We start from the raw sequence: 16,962 nt of genomic DNA, 5'->3' as shown, positions 1-16,962 counted from the left end.
ATTGATATTCATTTATAGATCAACTGCCTAGCCTTTCTTCATTTTTTCAACAAAAGGTAGAAACAGAAGTACCACAATGCACAGCTCTACTCAACTACCTAAATGATATAACACTTGTGATTTCACCTTCGGCCTTTTTAATTTTGTATTTTTATACAACTGACCTTCCACTCTTACTATTCTTAAATTGCCAAACCCCATCCGCAACTATTAACTATTTAGCTGCTTAATTAATGTTGATTCTCTCAGTTTGATACCTTGCTAGTTTTTGTTTGTTTACTACAAATTATGCTTTGCTTCTTAACCTGATGCGGCTAATACAAAATATAATCACATCTATAACAACACGAGAGAGACAGAATAACTTATTGTTCCTTCATTTGCTGCTATCACTCTCTCTCTCTGCTGCTGGCTGGGCCCCTTCTTCACATGCCTGAAATCTGATCGTCCTTAATTATAATAAGTCCTAAAGAGCAGGCAACTTGAGCTTGCATGTATGACAAAACTATTCCATGAGAGCAACCTTCTTGACTTGCAGAATTTGTCTGCCTATAAAAAGACAAAATCTCCACGTTATCTTTATCTTTCTATTTGTTGAACCAACATTTATTTTCTGGATTAATCGAATGAACGAAAACTTGTGTAAGTTCTTTCTTTCTTTGTTTTTATTTGTTTCTGTTCAAAAACAGAGTTCTCACTTCTTAAATAAGAACCCAAAGCAAAACAACTTCTCATTTTCATTGGGAATATGTTCCTTCCTTCCTTGATGTCCATACCATGACATCTTATTGGTGGGACATCAAATCCTCAATTGCAAAGAAAAAACCTACTCTCTCTCTCTCTCTCTCTCTCTCTCTCTCTTCTTTTTTAATCTTTTGGGACAGAACAGAAGTCCTCTTGTTTCAACACGGTTCACTGATTAAATTAAAGGATTGCTGATGAGTCATGATGCTCCTCCTAAAGGTCAAAAACTTGTACCCTTTATTAATAGGGTCACTGCTACGCGTGTACGAACATTTTCCTTTTCCCCTTGTCTTGTGCCAGCAGCACATTAGCTTTCAGCATTCTCTCGCCGTCTGTGACGCAGATAGAGGTTTGTTGAATTCATTCAATGCAAAACAGCTATGTCACAACTCTCTGATTTTCAAATCCACATTAATGGTCAGCAAACATTCTTTGTGAATGAGGTATGGAAACTGCAGCTTTGTTATACTTCTTTCTATGTAATCAAACAATCTCTTAAAAAGTTTCCAACACACTTTTGCAGGAGATTTTATCGACATATTCAGGAAGGTTGAAGAAGATCATCAAGCATGAAAGGAGAAGGACCCAGATCAAGAATTCAGGGATTGAAATCGATGACTTCCCTGGAGGCCCTGATGGGTTCGAGTTGATTTCTCGATTCTGTTACAACAATGGAAGAATCACAACCACAGTTTCAAATGTGTCCCTCCTCCACTGCTGTGCAGTCTACCTTGGTATGACTGAGAAGCTCTCAACTTGCAATCTATTGCAGCAAACACAAGTCTTTCTTGATGGACTTTTTGAGTGGTCATGGAAAGACATACTAGTCTGCCTCAAGAGCTGCGGCTCATTCTGCAACTATGCAGATTCATCTGGTCTGCTAGACAAACTCATTTGTGCTCTGTTGGCTAAGATTGCTCAAAATTCAGATATAAGCAGCCTCATTGCCGGGTCGTCTTCTACGTCCTCTTCTCCAGAAACTGCATCTGGGTTTAGACCCTCTTCCTCATATAAGAACACCCCTGAATCAATCAAGCCAAGCTCATCAAGCAGAGCCTGGTGGTTTGATGATGTGGCCATTTTACCACCAAAGATCATTGAAAAACTCTTCCAGAGTTTGGGTGCTTATGGAGCTGATAACAACAGCTTGATCCTCACAAGATTTCTCCTTCATTACCTGAAAGTTTCAGCTCAGAGGAAAGCTAATTATAATCATACATCATCAGCGGCAGTGAATTCAAAATGTGAGTTTGGTGGTCTTGCGGACACAGCTGTTCATGGGGTCATTTTGGTTGGGAGAAAAACGTTTTCCTGCAGAGCGCTGTTTTGGGTATTGAGGATTGTGTCTGGCTTTGGACTGAGTAAAGAGTACAGGCTTGGTTTGGAAGGATTGATTGGTGGAATGCTTGATGAAGCAACATTGGATGACTTGCTAGTGTCTGGGCATGACAGGGGTGTTTTTGATGTCAATCTTGTGAAAAGATTGATAAGAGTGTTTGTTAAAAGTTATGGAGTGTCAGTGCAGAAGTTGAAGATAGCCGGGAGATTGATTGATAAGTACTTGGGTGAAATATCCCCTGATCAGAATCTCAAGATTTCTAAATTTTTGGGAGTTGCAGAGAGTTTACCTGATTCTGCCAGGGATTGCTTTGATGGGGCCTACAGAGCGATTGATATCTATCTTGAGGTGAGCATGCCATACCTCTCCCTTCTTTTATTTCCCTTTTCTTTTGCTCCATCATGACAAAATAATTGAAAGCTTTTGAAAAAAGTGAACTTAACAATTCCTCTTTCTTATTTCCTTGTTTTTTTTTTTTTTCTTTCTGTTTCTGGGTAGAGAAGTTGCATTAATTAGCATTCTGTTTCCAAATTGTCTGTCATGAAGGAAGAAACTTAGTTGATAATCTGGAAAATTGGTTCATAGTTCCTGCAGAGAGTGTGCCTTTTTGTTTCTTCTTCTTTTTTTGGGTCAAACAATCTGCCTGTTTCTGTCTCTCAAGAGATAAGGATGCATTCTAATATTTGGAATGTGGCTAGGCTATACAAAGTATAGGTAACCCTATCCTTTATCAATCCCTCCCTCTGTTTCAAAACGGGGATGTCATTGTCCAATAAACTAAGGGTGGCAAAAGGAAATGAAAAAAGATAGAGAGCCTCCATGGCCAGATGGGGGAAAGGAGAAGAGGCACAAAAGAATGATGGGCATCCTTTACTATTACTCGAAGAATGGGGAACCCAATATCATAATCTGTTGATGGGAAAGGGGAATTGTTGCTATTAGGAATTAATATTAGTATTCACATGATTTATGGCCCATATCTTTTGGCTGGCATGCACATTTCAATTAATTTATGTGAATGTGATTTTTGTTGAGAGTCCACATTGAAAAGTTAAGAGATCTAACCTAAGTTTATAAGGAGTTGGGTTACTTTCCCTATTGCCAATTGGTTTTTGGTTTTAAGGTGGAAGCTCAACTTCCTTCATGGTATCAAAGCAAGGCTTCACGTGTTAAGTCCTAAGGCCACATGTGCTCCCACGTCACCCAATATATGTTGTCATTACTCAAGCTTGTGTTTTTTACTTGTATGCTTTCTAAAGCCGAAAAAAGATGACTAGAAAAGAAAGCACTTGACATGATTTCAGAAACTCATGTTTAATGTAGTTGATTACTGACAGTTAATTTTTGAATTGAATATGTGGTGGGCAGTCTCATCCTAGTCTTTCATTTGAGGAGCGGTCAAGATTATGCAGATGCCTAAACTATGAAAAGCTGAGCCTTGGAGCATGTAAAGAGCTTGCCAAGAATCCAAAAATCCCACCAAGGGTTGCCATGCAAGCCCTTATGTCTCAACAATCCAAAATAACACCACCAACACCAAAACCAAAACAACAATGTGTAAATTATGAAATGTTTGTGTACAAGGGTGGTGTTGATGATGAAGAGAGCTTAGCAGAAGAAGGGAGGATGGAAGAAACACTAAACTTGCAGAGGATGCAATGGAGGGTGGTGGAGTTAGAGAAACTGTGCAGGCAAATGAAGGGGCAGATGTCAAGGATGGTGAAGCATAGTCATGTTTTCGCTACCCCAACTCATACTAGACCTCTGCCTAGACTTTGTTGATTCATCAATGTTTCTTCTCGGAGCTCCATTAAAAAAATACGGTTAAATATTATTGTAAAAGATTGTTATTATTTGCAGTGCGTATTCTCTCCTCCTTTTGTTTTTCCTTTTCGATGAAAATGTCATTGGGGGATTGCTTGTAATTATTTCATCATGATCAAAATGAGATATCATTTAATTTTGCAAGTCAGAAACTAAAAGGAGCTTTCCACTTTTTTCTGTTCATCAATAATATGTTATCGCTTATATTTATAAATAAATAAAAATGGAAAGAAAAATAAAAGAGATGATGAGATTCTTGTATATATGATATATTCCAGGAAGGGGAAAGGGCCAAGAACTTGGCAATATTAGCAAGTTGTGACCTCAACTAAACAAAACCATTGGCTTAAGTTGTATTAACAGCCTTGTTGTAATTCAATATTTTATTGGTTTACTTGTCATTATCATACATGTGATGTGAGAGAGACTGATTAATAATGCCACAACTTTGTTTGATATCCCGTGATTAGGGCAATAGGGTTGAATTGTTCATAAGTTATAAGCAAGTGCATCCACATAAATAAAAACATTCACAATTTTAATTTTATTATTGAAATTTTATTGCTATTTCTTTAAGCCATGAACAAAACTTCCATTGCAATCTTTTTATACAAGCATGAAGAACTTTAAAAAACTTCAAGAAAACTCTTTTCTTTTCCTTTAATGCGAATGGATTAGTGGAACTTCATATAAGTATTAGCACATATATAAGGTTAGGTAGGTGGGGAGGGATCAAAGCTTTGCTTGCCAGAAATTCAATTTGGCACGCTTAAAGGTTAGAAAAGAAAATTAGTTAAGCCTACTAATATTAGGAGGTACACATTTATTACTTCCTTACCCCTTGCGTGCAAAGTGCAAAGTGCAAAATGCAAAATGCAAAATGCAAAATGCAGAGAGAGGCTGTTTTATTACGTGAGCACCACTTTACAATTTTTTGTCACTCGCTTCGCTTTAACTAAACAATTTAAAAGTGCTTTTGAGATGTACAAACTCGCTTCGCTTTGACAAAACAATTTATAAGTGCTTTTGAGATGTACAAAAGATAGAGTTAAATTTAGAGGTAGTTTTAAAGATATCGATGGTTGGTAACTTGGTAGGTTAAGCGATATTAACTTTTTTTTCTTGTTTATGATAAGAAATGCGAAGGATAAATAATATAAATTGTCAAGTGGGGGAAGGCAGGAATGACGGATGAGCGGGCCTTTACACCAAATTAGCGTGTTCAGTCCACCACCGAAAGATACGTTCCAGTTCTTCCCTTCCCTCCCCAACTCCCACTCTACTTGTTCTTCCCAAATTAACCTTCATATATCCTTTCCATATTTGATATAAAGCTCTGGTCAAACAGTTAGGGGCATTTGTGTAATCCTATCCTACACCGGCATTCAGCAAGAACATCCCAGAAGCGACGGGCAATAGCGTAAATTGAGGATGTAGAAGGTAGTGGATTTCTTCTCGGAACCGCGTCATAGAAAGGAGAAACCAAGAAAGCACGAACTTTTTTTTATCAGAAATTGCATGCCAATTGCCAAACTTCCTTTCTCTCTCTTTCTCCTTACCCGGTACCCCTTCATATTTTAATATAAACCTCTACACATACATATTGTATATAGCCGTTTGTTTCTTCACTCGACCCGACGTTTTGGAACATTTTCCCGGAAAATAAAATTTTCCTCGGAAAAGTTCAATCTCTCTCCCTCAAAACATTCATCATCTGGCAATGTACCTAACGGAAATCTCCAACTTTTCTTCATTCTCGCCATTTCGCGTGGCTAAGAAACACTCTGTTCCCAACAATTTGGACCTCATCTCACTCTCCTTCGATGACGCTCTGCTTTGCCGCTTGAAAACGCTGACTACACCGTCGATCAGCCTGTCTTGGCTCTCCAAGGCCGTCGATTTCCTCGCCTTGGCTCAGTCCGAAGCCAGAGTTCTCATCTCCAATCTCAAAGTAGCGGCTCTCGATGATTCGCTTGCTTGGTATTTGGACGACAGCGTCAAGCTCTTGGACCTCTGCAACTCCGTCTCTGCCGACATCGAACGCTTTAGCCAGCGTCGCCTTCTTCTCACCTTCGTTCTTCACCTTCTCGGCGACGGGAATCAGTCTCCGGAGAAGCTCCGTCGAGCCAGCAAAGCTCTCTCCGACTTCGAGCGCTGTGCTTCGGACCTCGGAAAACGGAGCAATGCGGAGGTCTTGGTCAGAGATCTGGCCACGGGGCTCCGCAACGTGCCACGCGGCAAGGCCTCGAGCGTCGGGAAGCTCGTGCGTCGAACCGTGCAAGCCGTGGGATTGGTGACCGTGTTCGTCGCCGGAGTCGTGGTGGCGACGATCCACGGATCTCCTGAGATGGTAAGGGTCGGAGTGCCGGCGGAGTTTTCATGGGCCGAGTCGTTGAACGAGTTGGAATCGGAGGTGTCGGCCGAGTTGAAACGGCGATTCGGGGGCGAAAAGGACAAGAAACAGAAAGGCCTATTGCAGGAGTTGGAAGACGTGGGGACACGTGTAAGGGAAGCGTGTGAGGTCATTGATGACCTGGCAGGAGTTGCGGTAGAGGAGGAGGAGAAGAAACGGCTAAACGATGTCGTAAAAGAGCTGGAGAGGGCAACTGGGTCGTTTTCGGATGGGTTGGAGCAGTTGAGTAATGGCGTGAATGAGATGTTCAATGGTGTTTTGTGTAACAGGAACCACATGCTGGAGAAGGTGAGAGAGAGAGAGGAGTGGGGCCAAAAGCCATAAACAAAACTTAAAGCAAGAAAGAGACGAACGAACAAACAAAGAGAAGCAAAACCACACCCGAATCAATCAATTACAAATAGAAAGAGAGATAGTGAAATTTCATTAGCCTTTGTAAATTGGAATTGTCCCCCACATCTTTAGTCTTCCTTACTGAAAGGAAATTAAAATTAAAACCTGTGAATGAATTACAAAAGTTCTAATCTTTTCAATGTTCGGGTATACATTCAATTTAATCCATTTTCTTATGTCTATTTCTATTCCTGTAAACCAATAATAATAAAAGTATAATTGTGGATTTTAATTTAACGAGATAGTTTCACTTAAATTCCCTCTAAATGTCTCTAAGAGGGGTGTATTCAATTAAGATTTTAACAGATTGTAATTACATGATTTTAGGAGGGTGTATTCAATTAAGATTTTAATGGATTATTTTGAAGCTTAAAAGTACAGCACTATTCAATTAGGATTTTTAAGTAAACAATAAAAGTCTGGTGGTATTCAATTATGATTTTTAAATAATCAATACAAGTCCGATGGTATTCAATTAGGACTTTTAATATATAAGAAAAAGTACTGTGGTATTCAAAAACTTACTGATTTTAATGTATTTCATTAAATGGTGTATTGTGTGAGACTTTTGAGTGTGTGATATATATACCAAATCACATAACAAATCACACCCTCCTATGCATGATTCTCATATATGCTCTCATACTTTTTCTTCCCCATTATTTTTTCATGCCTTTTATTGTATATAAAAAAAAATTCATAAGGGAGACGATAAAGGTCCACATCACAGCACAGTCCCCATTTTTCCTCCTTTCCCTCTTCCTTTTTTTTTTCTTCTAATTTTTTCTTTCTTTCCTCCTCCCTCCCCTGACCCCTCTTTCTCCTTCGCACTCTCCTCTCTCCCTCAGTGTTTAGTAAACAACCACCAATTTTAGATGATGAAAGTTGCAAACCAATTTTGTAAAAGCTCTTCCGTTGGTTATTCAAATGGGAAGATCCAAGTAAAATCATGTAATTACAATCTGTTAAAATCTTAATTGAATACACCCCTCTTAATGTAATGGATTTCAACCGGATTTGTAATTATATGATTTTGCTTATGATTTTAATAGATTGCAATTACATGATTTTACTTATGATTTTATTCACTTATGATTTTACTTATGATTTTAATAGATTATAATTACAGGATTTTTTTTCTATGGGAGTATGTTTGCTCACCACATTAACCAATAAAATCTCATAAACCTTTCTGCCCACTTTGCAACATAATATTTATAATATTATAAAAATGTTATTAATTGACAAAAAACAATACACCCATTGAAGACAAAATTTGTTAAACCAAAACCAAAACTGAATTCATAGAAAATATTTCAAAATAACTCAATAAGTGACAATAAAATGTTCTAATGACATTGAAGTAATTTTATATAGCAATTAAAATATTAAAGTTGTAGATATAACATGATGTTGTAAGGCTAACGGCTGAAAGAAACTAGAACCAAAATAAATCATTTTTTTGATTCCATACCTAATATGATATTTAATGGTCCATGCCATTACACATAATTTGTACGTAGTAGCGCTTTGTTCAATAGATAAAGACCTTCGTTTTACTTGGATCTTCCCATTTGAATAACCAACGGAAGAGCTTTTACAAAATTGGTTTGCAACTTTCATCATCTAAAATTGGTGGTTGTTTACTAAACACTGAGGGAGAGAGGAGAGTGCGAAGGAGAAAGAGGGGTCAGGGGAGGGAGGAGGAAAGAAAGAAAAGATTAGAAGAAAAAAAAAAAGGAAGAGGGAAAGGAGGAAAAAGGGGGACTGTGCTGTGATGTGGACCCTTTATCGTCTCCCTTATGAATTTTTTTTTATATACAATAAAAGGCATGAAAAAATAATGGGGAAGAAAAAGTATGAGAGCATATATGAGAATCATGCATAGGAGGGTGTGATTTGTTATGTGATTTGGTATATATATCACACACTCAAAAGTCTCACACAATACACCATTTAATGAAATACATTAAAATCAGTAAGTTTTTGAATACCACAGTACTTTTTCTTATATATTAAAAGTCCTAATTGAATACCATCGGACTTGTATTGATTATTTAAAAATCATAATTGAATACCACCAGACTTTTATTGTTTACTTAAAAATCCTAATTGAATACTGCTGTACTTTTAAGCTTCAAAATAATCCATTAAAATCTTAATTGAATACACCCTCCTAAATGTTTTGCATCTGGAGGTGAAGTTTTCAGAATTGAGGAAGGAACATGAGCTTTGCCCACTTTGAATGCAAACCTTTTGTGTTTGTGAGAGAGAATGAAAGAGGGAAGAAGAAGCGAGTGTCCCACAAGCCACGCCTACTGTGCAACTGCAAATTGTGCACATTCTGTATGTGCAATGAAATAACTTGATTCCGCACTGAATTTTTTGAGCAGACATTAGAGTTTAGGGACAATCTTCCTTTAATTTAAAATTTAAATAAATAAATCCATTATTAGGAGGAGGAGAGTTGTTCTATCTGCCTAGTCATCATGTGTCATTTGTGCTCTTCTTCATTCGCTGCCTAATTCACTACTGGATAAGGGAAGAGTTTAATAATCAAAGTACGATCACCTGTAAAACCCAAAACACTAACTAAAAAAGTATCATTGTTTTCCATTTTACAAGCGCTCAACTGAAACTCTCGGATTCTAATACACTACTTCTCTTATGGTTACATATTCCAACACAAGTTACAACAAAGGGGTGGTGGACTGACGAGCAACTTCTCTATCGAGGTTTTAGTACTACAACAAGTTAATGATTTCGTGTGATGCTGTTCTCGATGGTTTGTGAAGAGCATTGTCCACACTGGCAGGCGCGTTCTACATCTTCCTTAAGGAACGGTATTGCAGGCGAACATTCTCTCCAGTTTCAATAATCTTGAGCAAGTACCTGCATGAACATGAGGAAAGCATTGGATACAAAAGTTTCTGTCTAGGAAAAAAAAAGCACAGGTTAGTCATGCCAACTCACCAGCCATTGAGACACTGCGATGTAATGACCGCCTCCTTCCCAACAAATTTGTCTGGAGTCCTCCTGTTCCCCTGCATAATTAAGTATTCTTTTTACAATTCCTATTTGATCAATCATGGGCAACAGACAATTTTGATAAACAATGAAACAAACTCACCTTGATTACCACTTTTTCACTCACAGAAAATGGATACTGCACCCCACGAAGCCCATCATCACCGACGTCTCCATTTTCCTGCACACGCATAACAAATTATGCAATAGGAATGCTTGAAACACGGATGTGTACCCTCCTTACGCCAAAGACATTTTGCAAATTCCATGAATCACTACCCACTCGACTTTCCTCATTTACCATAACCGTAGTCAATATGACACAAAATCTTCCATCTAACTCTGTCAAGACACCATATCAATTTCAGCAGCCCCACAGCTTAATAATTTTCATATGTCACAATTGCCTAACTACATTCTGTTAACCTTACACATCCCATTTCACTTCCCATTTTCATATGTTCTGACAACGACTTGCATGGCTTCAAAAGTCTAAATGGAATATGTAATAGAAATATCAGGCATTTTTATCACTCACCCTGTTTGGTCTTCTTGATAAATCCATTTGGTCACCCAATTCTTTCCGACGCTTTCGGATAGTCGCGTTATGAAATAGCCTTCGATCATCCTCATGCTTCACTGCTGCAGCTGCAGCTCTCAGAGCTGTTGAGGAAATCATTCTATGTCAAAATAGAAACCACAAGGAATGTATTGCCTTGGAAAAGTGGATAGAAATGTAGGTGTCTTGATGATCCAAGACTGAAAAAATATATGTGCATGTGTGCGTGTGCACATTTTAAAATTTTTTTAGAAAGATTATGAAAGAAATTGGAATAAGAACATATTTAGGAAGAATTAAAAAGAAAAATGGAATTTACCAAGATTAGGAACCAGAGACCCGATCTCAATTTCTGTACTGCAGAGGGTACATCTTGACTGTGATGGAAAAAAACAACTGTAGTTATGATTCTAGTCCCTTCCCATCTAGAGGTAATAAATCCATTAGCAAGGCGATGATAAGAAGGCACGAAGGATACAAACATCCACAGGCCTCTACAAAGCAATAAAAGCAGCATTTCTCATATGTCTTCTAATATCAGGAGATAGCCTACTTACTGTGTCAATGACTCTTCTTAACATGAGACCGCCAAATGAATGCCCACAGGAAACTACCACAGCATCTTCAAGGAATGCACCGCTGAAGTATTTATAGATCACACCAAAAAGAGAGCGAAAAAAGAAACTTTAGCACCCTATATAATCCGACTAAACATTATAAGAATAAACACACATTGAGATAACCAACAAGTGGAGGGGGGAGTTTGAGAAAGATAAGACTTGGTCTACAATAGCAGATTGAGCTTTAGAGAGATCAACCATCCCACCAACCATCCTAGCATATTAAGTCTTGACTTAATGATCTTATCAGTAATCTTTGATATATAGTGTAAGTTCAGAACTTTTATTATCATTGTGAAACTCTCGAAACCCTGAGCTGGTCGGCAGGTATCATCCACTGCATAGACATACCCGAGTGACCAGCCCATACATGACAACAGTGAGGCTTACAATTTAAACGAACAGTACATTGCTAGGCAGATAAGGAACTAAGTTCAAAAGCAAATAACCACTTACGATAAGGGATCTGAGAGAACACTTCTTAAAGATGGTTCTTTGTTTAAATTATTTCGAGCTACCTGCACATGCAAATTCCATAATAAGAAAGCTGTCCATCCTGGGCCACACATGTTGTCTTTTTCATAAAAGAATAAAAAAATTATAGAAACAAATAATGTGGTGCAAAGGAAATACAGTTGCTTAAGATGTTTTTGATAAGTCTTAAGTATATACACATTACTACAAACAAAGAAGAAATTAGTGATACTTTTTAGGTTTACTATTTAAGATATTCTTTTATAAATTCTTTTCATGTGCAAAGCACGCAATAAAATTTTTAGTTCTATTAAATCACAAAACTGATAGAAGCAGGCTTTTCTAGTATTAAGAAGCCTAGCTCAATGAATTTAAAGAAGCTACGAATTGATAACTAGTGCAGGGATCATAACAAATATGGCATTGAGCCTGTCAATGAAATCCTAGAAAGCCTCCATCATTATTTGCTTTTATCTCATTATATTCTTTTAAAAACTTTAACCCCCTACATCAGGTACTTGAAGATAAAACTTACATAAGTACTATCAGAACGACTGCCCAATACATCTTCCTCAGCAGAAAGATCATCCATAAACTGGCTTACAGATATTGGGACATAGCTCTGGGGAATGACATGACCAGCTGCTGCAATTGGAGAGCAATCTAATATAGCGTTACCTTGTGGCATGAGCCTAAATGCAAGTGATGTCCTACAATCGCCAAATGCAATCAGGTTAATTCCAAATGAACTTCCTGTAAATATGATTGAAATGATGGACAAACACATTAATGAGAACAAAGGAAAGCAGACAATTTGTACCTCCCACCATTATTAATGCCTGAGGAGTAGTCGGAAGCAGCTTTATACGATGCAGCAGGGCGAAGGCCAGCTGTAGCATGGCTGAGTGCCTTACCTGTAAGTAGCAAAACATCCCCAGGAGCTAACCCACCCTCTGCTAGGTACCAACGACCATTGGGGTCACACACCTGAACCAGAAAACAGTTTGCACAAGTAATTTACAGAAATCATGAAGGAAATCATCTTTTTGTTTAGAAGAGACATTGAAACAAATGACAATAAGATGCAAAGCTCATCATCTGCAAATTAACCAATCTTTCAGAAACCATGATAACCAAGAAAAAGAAGGGCACCTGTATACCAGGACTGTCTGAGGAAATCAATGTCAACAACCCCTTCTCAACCTCACCATTCATTCCTGGCTTCCCTCCCCCAATAGCACCTTTTCCATTTTGCATGGAAGCATTTGAATAGGTTGCAACAAGCACTGATGAGGACACCTCGTTAGCGGGAAGGGGAGTATCATCAAGTAAATGGTTAAAAACACTGCAAAGATAGGAGTTACATGAGCAGATATACAAAAATGGTAATCAGGAAAACTCGAAGAAAAGCAAGTGAAAAGTTAAAGAGCCATCATCACCATCCTTACTCGCTTCGTAAACGAAGATGCCTAGCTATTGCACACAAAGCAACATGGGCCGCCTTGCCCATGCACCTAAAAATATCAGCCATGCATGGTGGGGATGAGTCCCAATCTTCCAAAGCCCTGCAACAAGTGAAGCTTTTCAGAAGCCCAAATCTCAATTCTCATAGGGCAACGATAGCAAGACTGTTATCATAAATCTCAATGCAACAAGAAACAGATAGATATATGAGTGCATAAACAAAGAATCATAAAGTTGAATGCAATGTTATTAGTAATTACAATGTGAAAATCCTCAAAGACGAATTCTTCGACCCAAAAACACACATTTCAAACTGCATTGATCACCAATACAGCATACGACAACGCTAGCCCTAATTCTATTTCCTAACTCACTCACTCAGTCATTCATCAAATTAAGCAATACCTGCCAGCTCTGTACATGTAAACTCCACGGCTTCCTTTCCCAGCACCAAGCTGGGCTCTACTCCTAAAATACAACCTGGAAGCTTCCAAGCCGCAGCGCAAGAGAGCCGCGTCCTCGCTACCCAATTCGATGACGGCCGCATTGTGCCTCATCAGAGACCCCGAAAGCGCCTCCACCGCCCTCAAATACAGCCCGCTCGGTGCACCGTCATACGGGGCAATATCGGAGAGCCGGACCCTCGCAAGTGGGCACGGAATTGTGGACGCAGGCTCACTGGAAGGTTGCGCAGCGGCGATAGGCAGCACGTGATCGACAGGTGGCGCGGGTAGAGGCAGAGCATGGCGAGAGAGAGGCGATGGCTGCTGCGAGTGTGTGGGGGTTGCCGTAGGTGATCTAATGGCGGTGGTGGTGGAGGAGGGAGGAGTAATTGAGTGAGACGCGGGTGCTGCAGAGGTCTGCTGCTGCATCATGATCATAACCATCAATCATTCTGAAGCTCAATGTTTGCTATGAATGAATGAATTGCTTCAATAGAAGTGTATGTGTGTTTGTGTGTGTGTGTTTTTTCTTCTTCTTTTGTTTGGTTAATTTCTGAGGATCATTTTCAAGGGTGGAAGTATGAGAATGAGAGACAGACAAATGAAGTTGGGTTTTGGGAAATTCACTTATAATAAGTCTTGAGAGATTACAATGTCTCTAAGACTCTAACACAATTTTATTTGTTGCTTTTGATTTTTAACATCAACAAAAAAACTCTATCTATACAAGGAAAAAAGGGAGGGAGCTTATTAGGGTTTTGCTGGAGAATATAAAGACACTGAAATAAACAGTGTGGGAGGAAGCTGTTTCTTTTCTTTATCTCTCCCTCCTTTTCATTTTTTTTTACCTCTTTAGGCTGACTTTTCTTCAATTCAAGCAAAATATTTGGGGAGCTGCAATTCTTACTTATTACATGCCAATCACAATTTGACACGCGTCAAAAAGTGAAAATATATTTTCCTTTTCAGTAAGATATTTTTGTATTACCAGCAAAATCCTTAAAACTATGAAAATACTCTCAATATATTTTTCTTGATTTTCTTAAATCCGCTGAAAATTGAGCAGTTGCAGGTCCTTTCATTCTTGTTTTTTTTCTTTCCCTTTCTTTCTTATATAATCTTTCGTGCATGTAATAAGGCAGGCGGGCAGAAGGCAGCACGTCTTCTTACCAAGATCTCCACAAATGCATGCAGTTGCAGTAAAAAGGAATATAGAGTTTCTTCTCATCAATTCATGCATGAAGTCAACCCCCTGCCTCCCTTATCAGTATGATCCAATTCCAACAGTGAGATCATTTGTAGTGATATTGACATTTGATTTTCCTTGTGTTGTGAGGCAGCCAGCATTAAATATTTATGCACAAATCACAGATTTTATTATATTGAACATTTGTGTTCATCTTCAAACAACCCTCTCTGGCTGACGTATAAGTATTGGCTAATTAATCTAGCTTGATGCAAAATACATTTCACTCCCACTGCTTCTGCTTCACTCACAGTCTGCCAATTTACTTGTAAATCCATTCATTTGCACGCCCTCCAGACTCGTCCATATCGATAAAAATGCTCACTGCCTGCACAAAATGACTTGCAGAAATGGTTATATGGACAATAAATCAACAAACATATCCATTGTTCATTATTATTTCTTTTGTTTACCTTTCCTATCCGAGGCCTCTCTTTGAGCTTTGCTAGGCTGTTTCGGATATGCGACACAGCTCCCCAGCATTTCAAGGTGTTTGCCACATCGTCAAGCCTCAATAGATACTCTTCTTCAGTCAGTGGAAAGGATCTCTGAGAGACAAGCCCATGCATAACATACACCAAGGAGGGAAACCATGCAAACTCAGAGATTTGGATTGGATTAATTATTTAATTCCTATCAACTTTGCTTTTGCAGTTTGCAGACATGTTGCTTGTTCCAAAAAGAAAGTTGAAATTTGTTTGAGTAGGAGGAATTTGCATACCTGCTCCATATACTTCCACATGACATTCAAAGCAAGGAGATTTCTTCCAAGGAACTCCTACATTGGATTGGATTGGATTGGATTGGAGAAATGTAAAAGGGCCAAACAGTTCGCTAATCACACCCCAATTAAGATCCCATAATCATGAAAAATTGACAACAACTCTAACAAGTACCCTGTGTTATGCTTGTCATCTTCGCATCGCATAGAAAACATACCTTCTTTATGAGTTGAACGTCGTAAGACCTCCCATACTTGTTCCTAATAAGAGTTGCCAGGTCTATCCCACTGAAGGAGGAATCATCTGTACCAACAAGTCTTTCAAGATTCTCTCTAAGCATTTCACTATTCACCTGAAACAATACACAGGAAGGTCAACAAAACCACATGTTTTGCCATCTAAACTCAACATCTGCTATTAATTCCATCTAAAATAGTGTACAAATACGCACAGTTAAATAAGTAATGCTTTCAAATGAATAGCAGATACCATAAAAAATTCTATAGAAGATAGCAATAGGGATTGATTTAAGCAGCATAGATCATATGTATATGCAGTATATATATATATATAATGGAAACAGGGGCACAAGTGAAACAATATTTTCCATGCAAATTGAATTTGGCCACACTGTTCATTAATCTATAAACTCAGTTGAGCAAATTGGGACGACGAACCCACTAGACCAGAATCGAGCTTGAGGAACCAACGTTTCACATCCCAATGGTTTTTGTTAGCAGTCATATCACAAATATGGCAGCAGAGAGAAGAACATCAACATACCCCTCCAGTTTCAGGTTTGGGAGAAGAATCTTTTGCATCATCTGGATCTTCTGAATCATCTGGATTTATGCCATCATCTGTTGTACTTGAAAAGATAGGCCTATGTCTCCGATCACTGTGATAACGGATGTGACAATTACCAGTGGAAAAAACCAATCCTCCTCTTGAAGGAAAATACGAACCATTATATCCAGGAAGTACAACTTTGTTGAATCCCATTCCAGTGTTAAGGTTCTCCTGAACCCCAAATGACCAATTACAGTGGTGGCTTGAAATAATGCTCGTCATTTCCTGAAAAATGCATTCAATATTACCCTGAATTAATAATATTTTCAAAACGCCTTCTTTCTTTTTTCTTTCTTTTTTCAGGAACAACATGCAATCTGGAAAATTTACAAGAACAAGCATTCAGAACCCAGGTTGCTGATTGGGTTCCATTATGATTTGAAAAGCAGGAAGAGGAAAAGGAGAGAAATAGAGATTCATTATTCATAGTACTGATTACAGCATACCATTCTTTGCAACGACTGAGAAATTTAAACAAATAAATGAGAGAGCGAGAGAGAGAGCATTCAATTCAACTCATGAACAAGAACAGTAGTGTTAACAATCAAACAACATTAAAATTGAGCGTGTAAATATAAATCCAACCTGGTATTGTATGGAAGTGAAGTGAGCAGATATGGTTTCTGGGTCTAATGCTTGCTTGTTTCGGATATGGTAATAGGATCCAGTGGTGATTTTGCAACTCAACTTAGAATTGTACGTAAATTAGAGAAACCCAACAATAATCAGGACCGTTGGTTGGTTGTTCCTACTTAAGCAGTTAGTTTGTGGCTGACAAGGAAAGTCCTTTGCTTTGCTTCACTTCGCTTCTTTGATGAGTGAGTGGTGGCGTGTCGTGTGTTGAC

At 38.4% G+C, this 16,962-nt stretch overlaps 4 protein-coding genes across 5 annotated transcripts; 2 read left to right on the top strand and 2 right to left on the bottom strand.

Annotated features, from left to right (window-relative positions):
- Positions 1 to 752: 752 nt before the first annotated feature.
- LOC110754601 (BTB/POZ domain-containing protein At3g19850) lies at positions 753 to 4,065 on the top strand. Its single transcript, XM_021955688.2, has 3 exons — positions 753 to 1,187; positions 1,268 to 2,431; positions 3,452 to 4,065. The coding sequence occupies exons 1-3, from the start codon at positions 1,125 to 1,127 to the stop codon at positions 3,863 to 3,865; spliced, it is 1,641 nt and encodes a 546-aa protein (XP_021811380.2). The 5' UTR covers positions 753 to 1,124; the 3' UTR covers positions 3,866 to 4,065.
- A 1,039-nt stretch (positions 4,066 to 5,104) lies between these two features.
- LOC110754633 (UPF0496 protein 4-like) lies at positions 5,105 to 6,853 on the top strand. Its single transcript, XM_021955732.2, has one exon. The coding sequence runs from the start codon at positions 5,628 to 5,630 to the stop codon at positions 6,642 to 6,644; it is 1,017 nt and encodes a 338-aa protein (XP_021811424.2). The 5' UTR covers positions 5,105 to 5,627; the 3' UTR covers positions 6,645 to 6,853.
- Positions 6,854 to 9,287: 2,434 nt separating this feature from the next.
- LOC110754572 (RING/U-box superfamily protein) lies at positions 9,288 to 14,502 on the bottom strand. The gene is made up of 12 exons (XM_021955648.2): positions 13,263 to 14,502; positions 12,842 to 12,958; positions 12,546 to 12,738; positions 12,214 to 12,380; positions 11,929 to 12,103; positions 11,376 to 11,437; positions 10,857 to 10,938; positions 10,619 to 10,676; positions 10,279 to 10,403; positions 9,844 to 9,921; positions 9,687 to 9,757; positions 9,288 to 9,605 (listed from the first exon to the last, which is right to left on the bottom strand). The coding sequence occupies exons 1-12, from the start codon at positions 13,742 to 13,744 to the stop codon at positions 9,536 to 9,538; spliced, it is 1,680 nt and encodes a 559-aa protein (XP_021811340.1). The 5' UTR covers positions 13,745 to 14,502; the 3' UTR covers positions 9,288 to 9,535.
- Positions 14,503 to 14,653: 151 nt separating this feature from the next.
- On the bottom strand, positions 14,654 to 16,858 carry LOC110754576 (uncharacterized). Of its 2 annotated transcripts, none has more exons than XM_021955652.2 (6): positions 16,703 to 16,858; positions 16,052 to 16,342; positions 15,486 to 15,620; positions 15,268 to 15,324; positions 14,960 to 15,094; positions 14,654 to 14,874 (listed from the first exon to the last, which is right to left on the bottom strand). In XM_021955652.2, exons 2-6 carry the CDS (start codon positions 16,337 to 16,339, stop codon positions 14,809 to 14,811), a joined length of 681 nt encoding a protein of 226 aa, XP_021811344.1. In that variant the 5' UTR covers positions 16,340 to 16,342; positions 16,703 to 16,858; the 3' UTR covers positions 14,654 to 14,808. The 2 variants fall into 2 exon arrangements, with proteins under 2 accessions (XP_021811344.1, XP_088111086.1); XM_088254960.1 differs by lacking the exon at positions 16,703 to 16,858 and adding an exon at positions 16,564 to 16,702.
- Positions 16,859 to 16,962: the final 104 nt, after the last annotated feature.

The sequence above is a fragment of the Prunus avium genome, chromosome 1 (genome assembly GCF_965620075.1).
Source record: "Prunus avium chromosome 1, drPruAviu1.hap1.1, whole genome shotgun sequence".
In the NCBI taxonomy this organism is placed as follows: domain Eukaryota; kingdom Viridiplantae; phylum Streptophyta; class Magnoliopsida; order Rosales; family Rosaceae; genus Prunus; species Prunus avium.
This window is presented reverse-complemented; position numbering and strand designations above follow the sequence as displayed.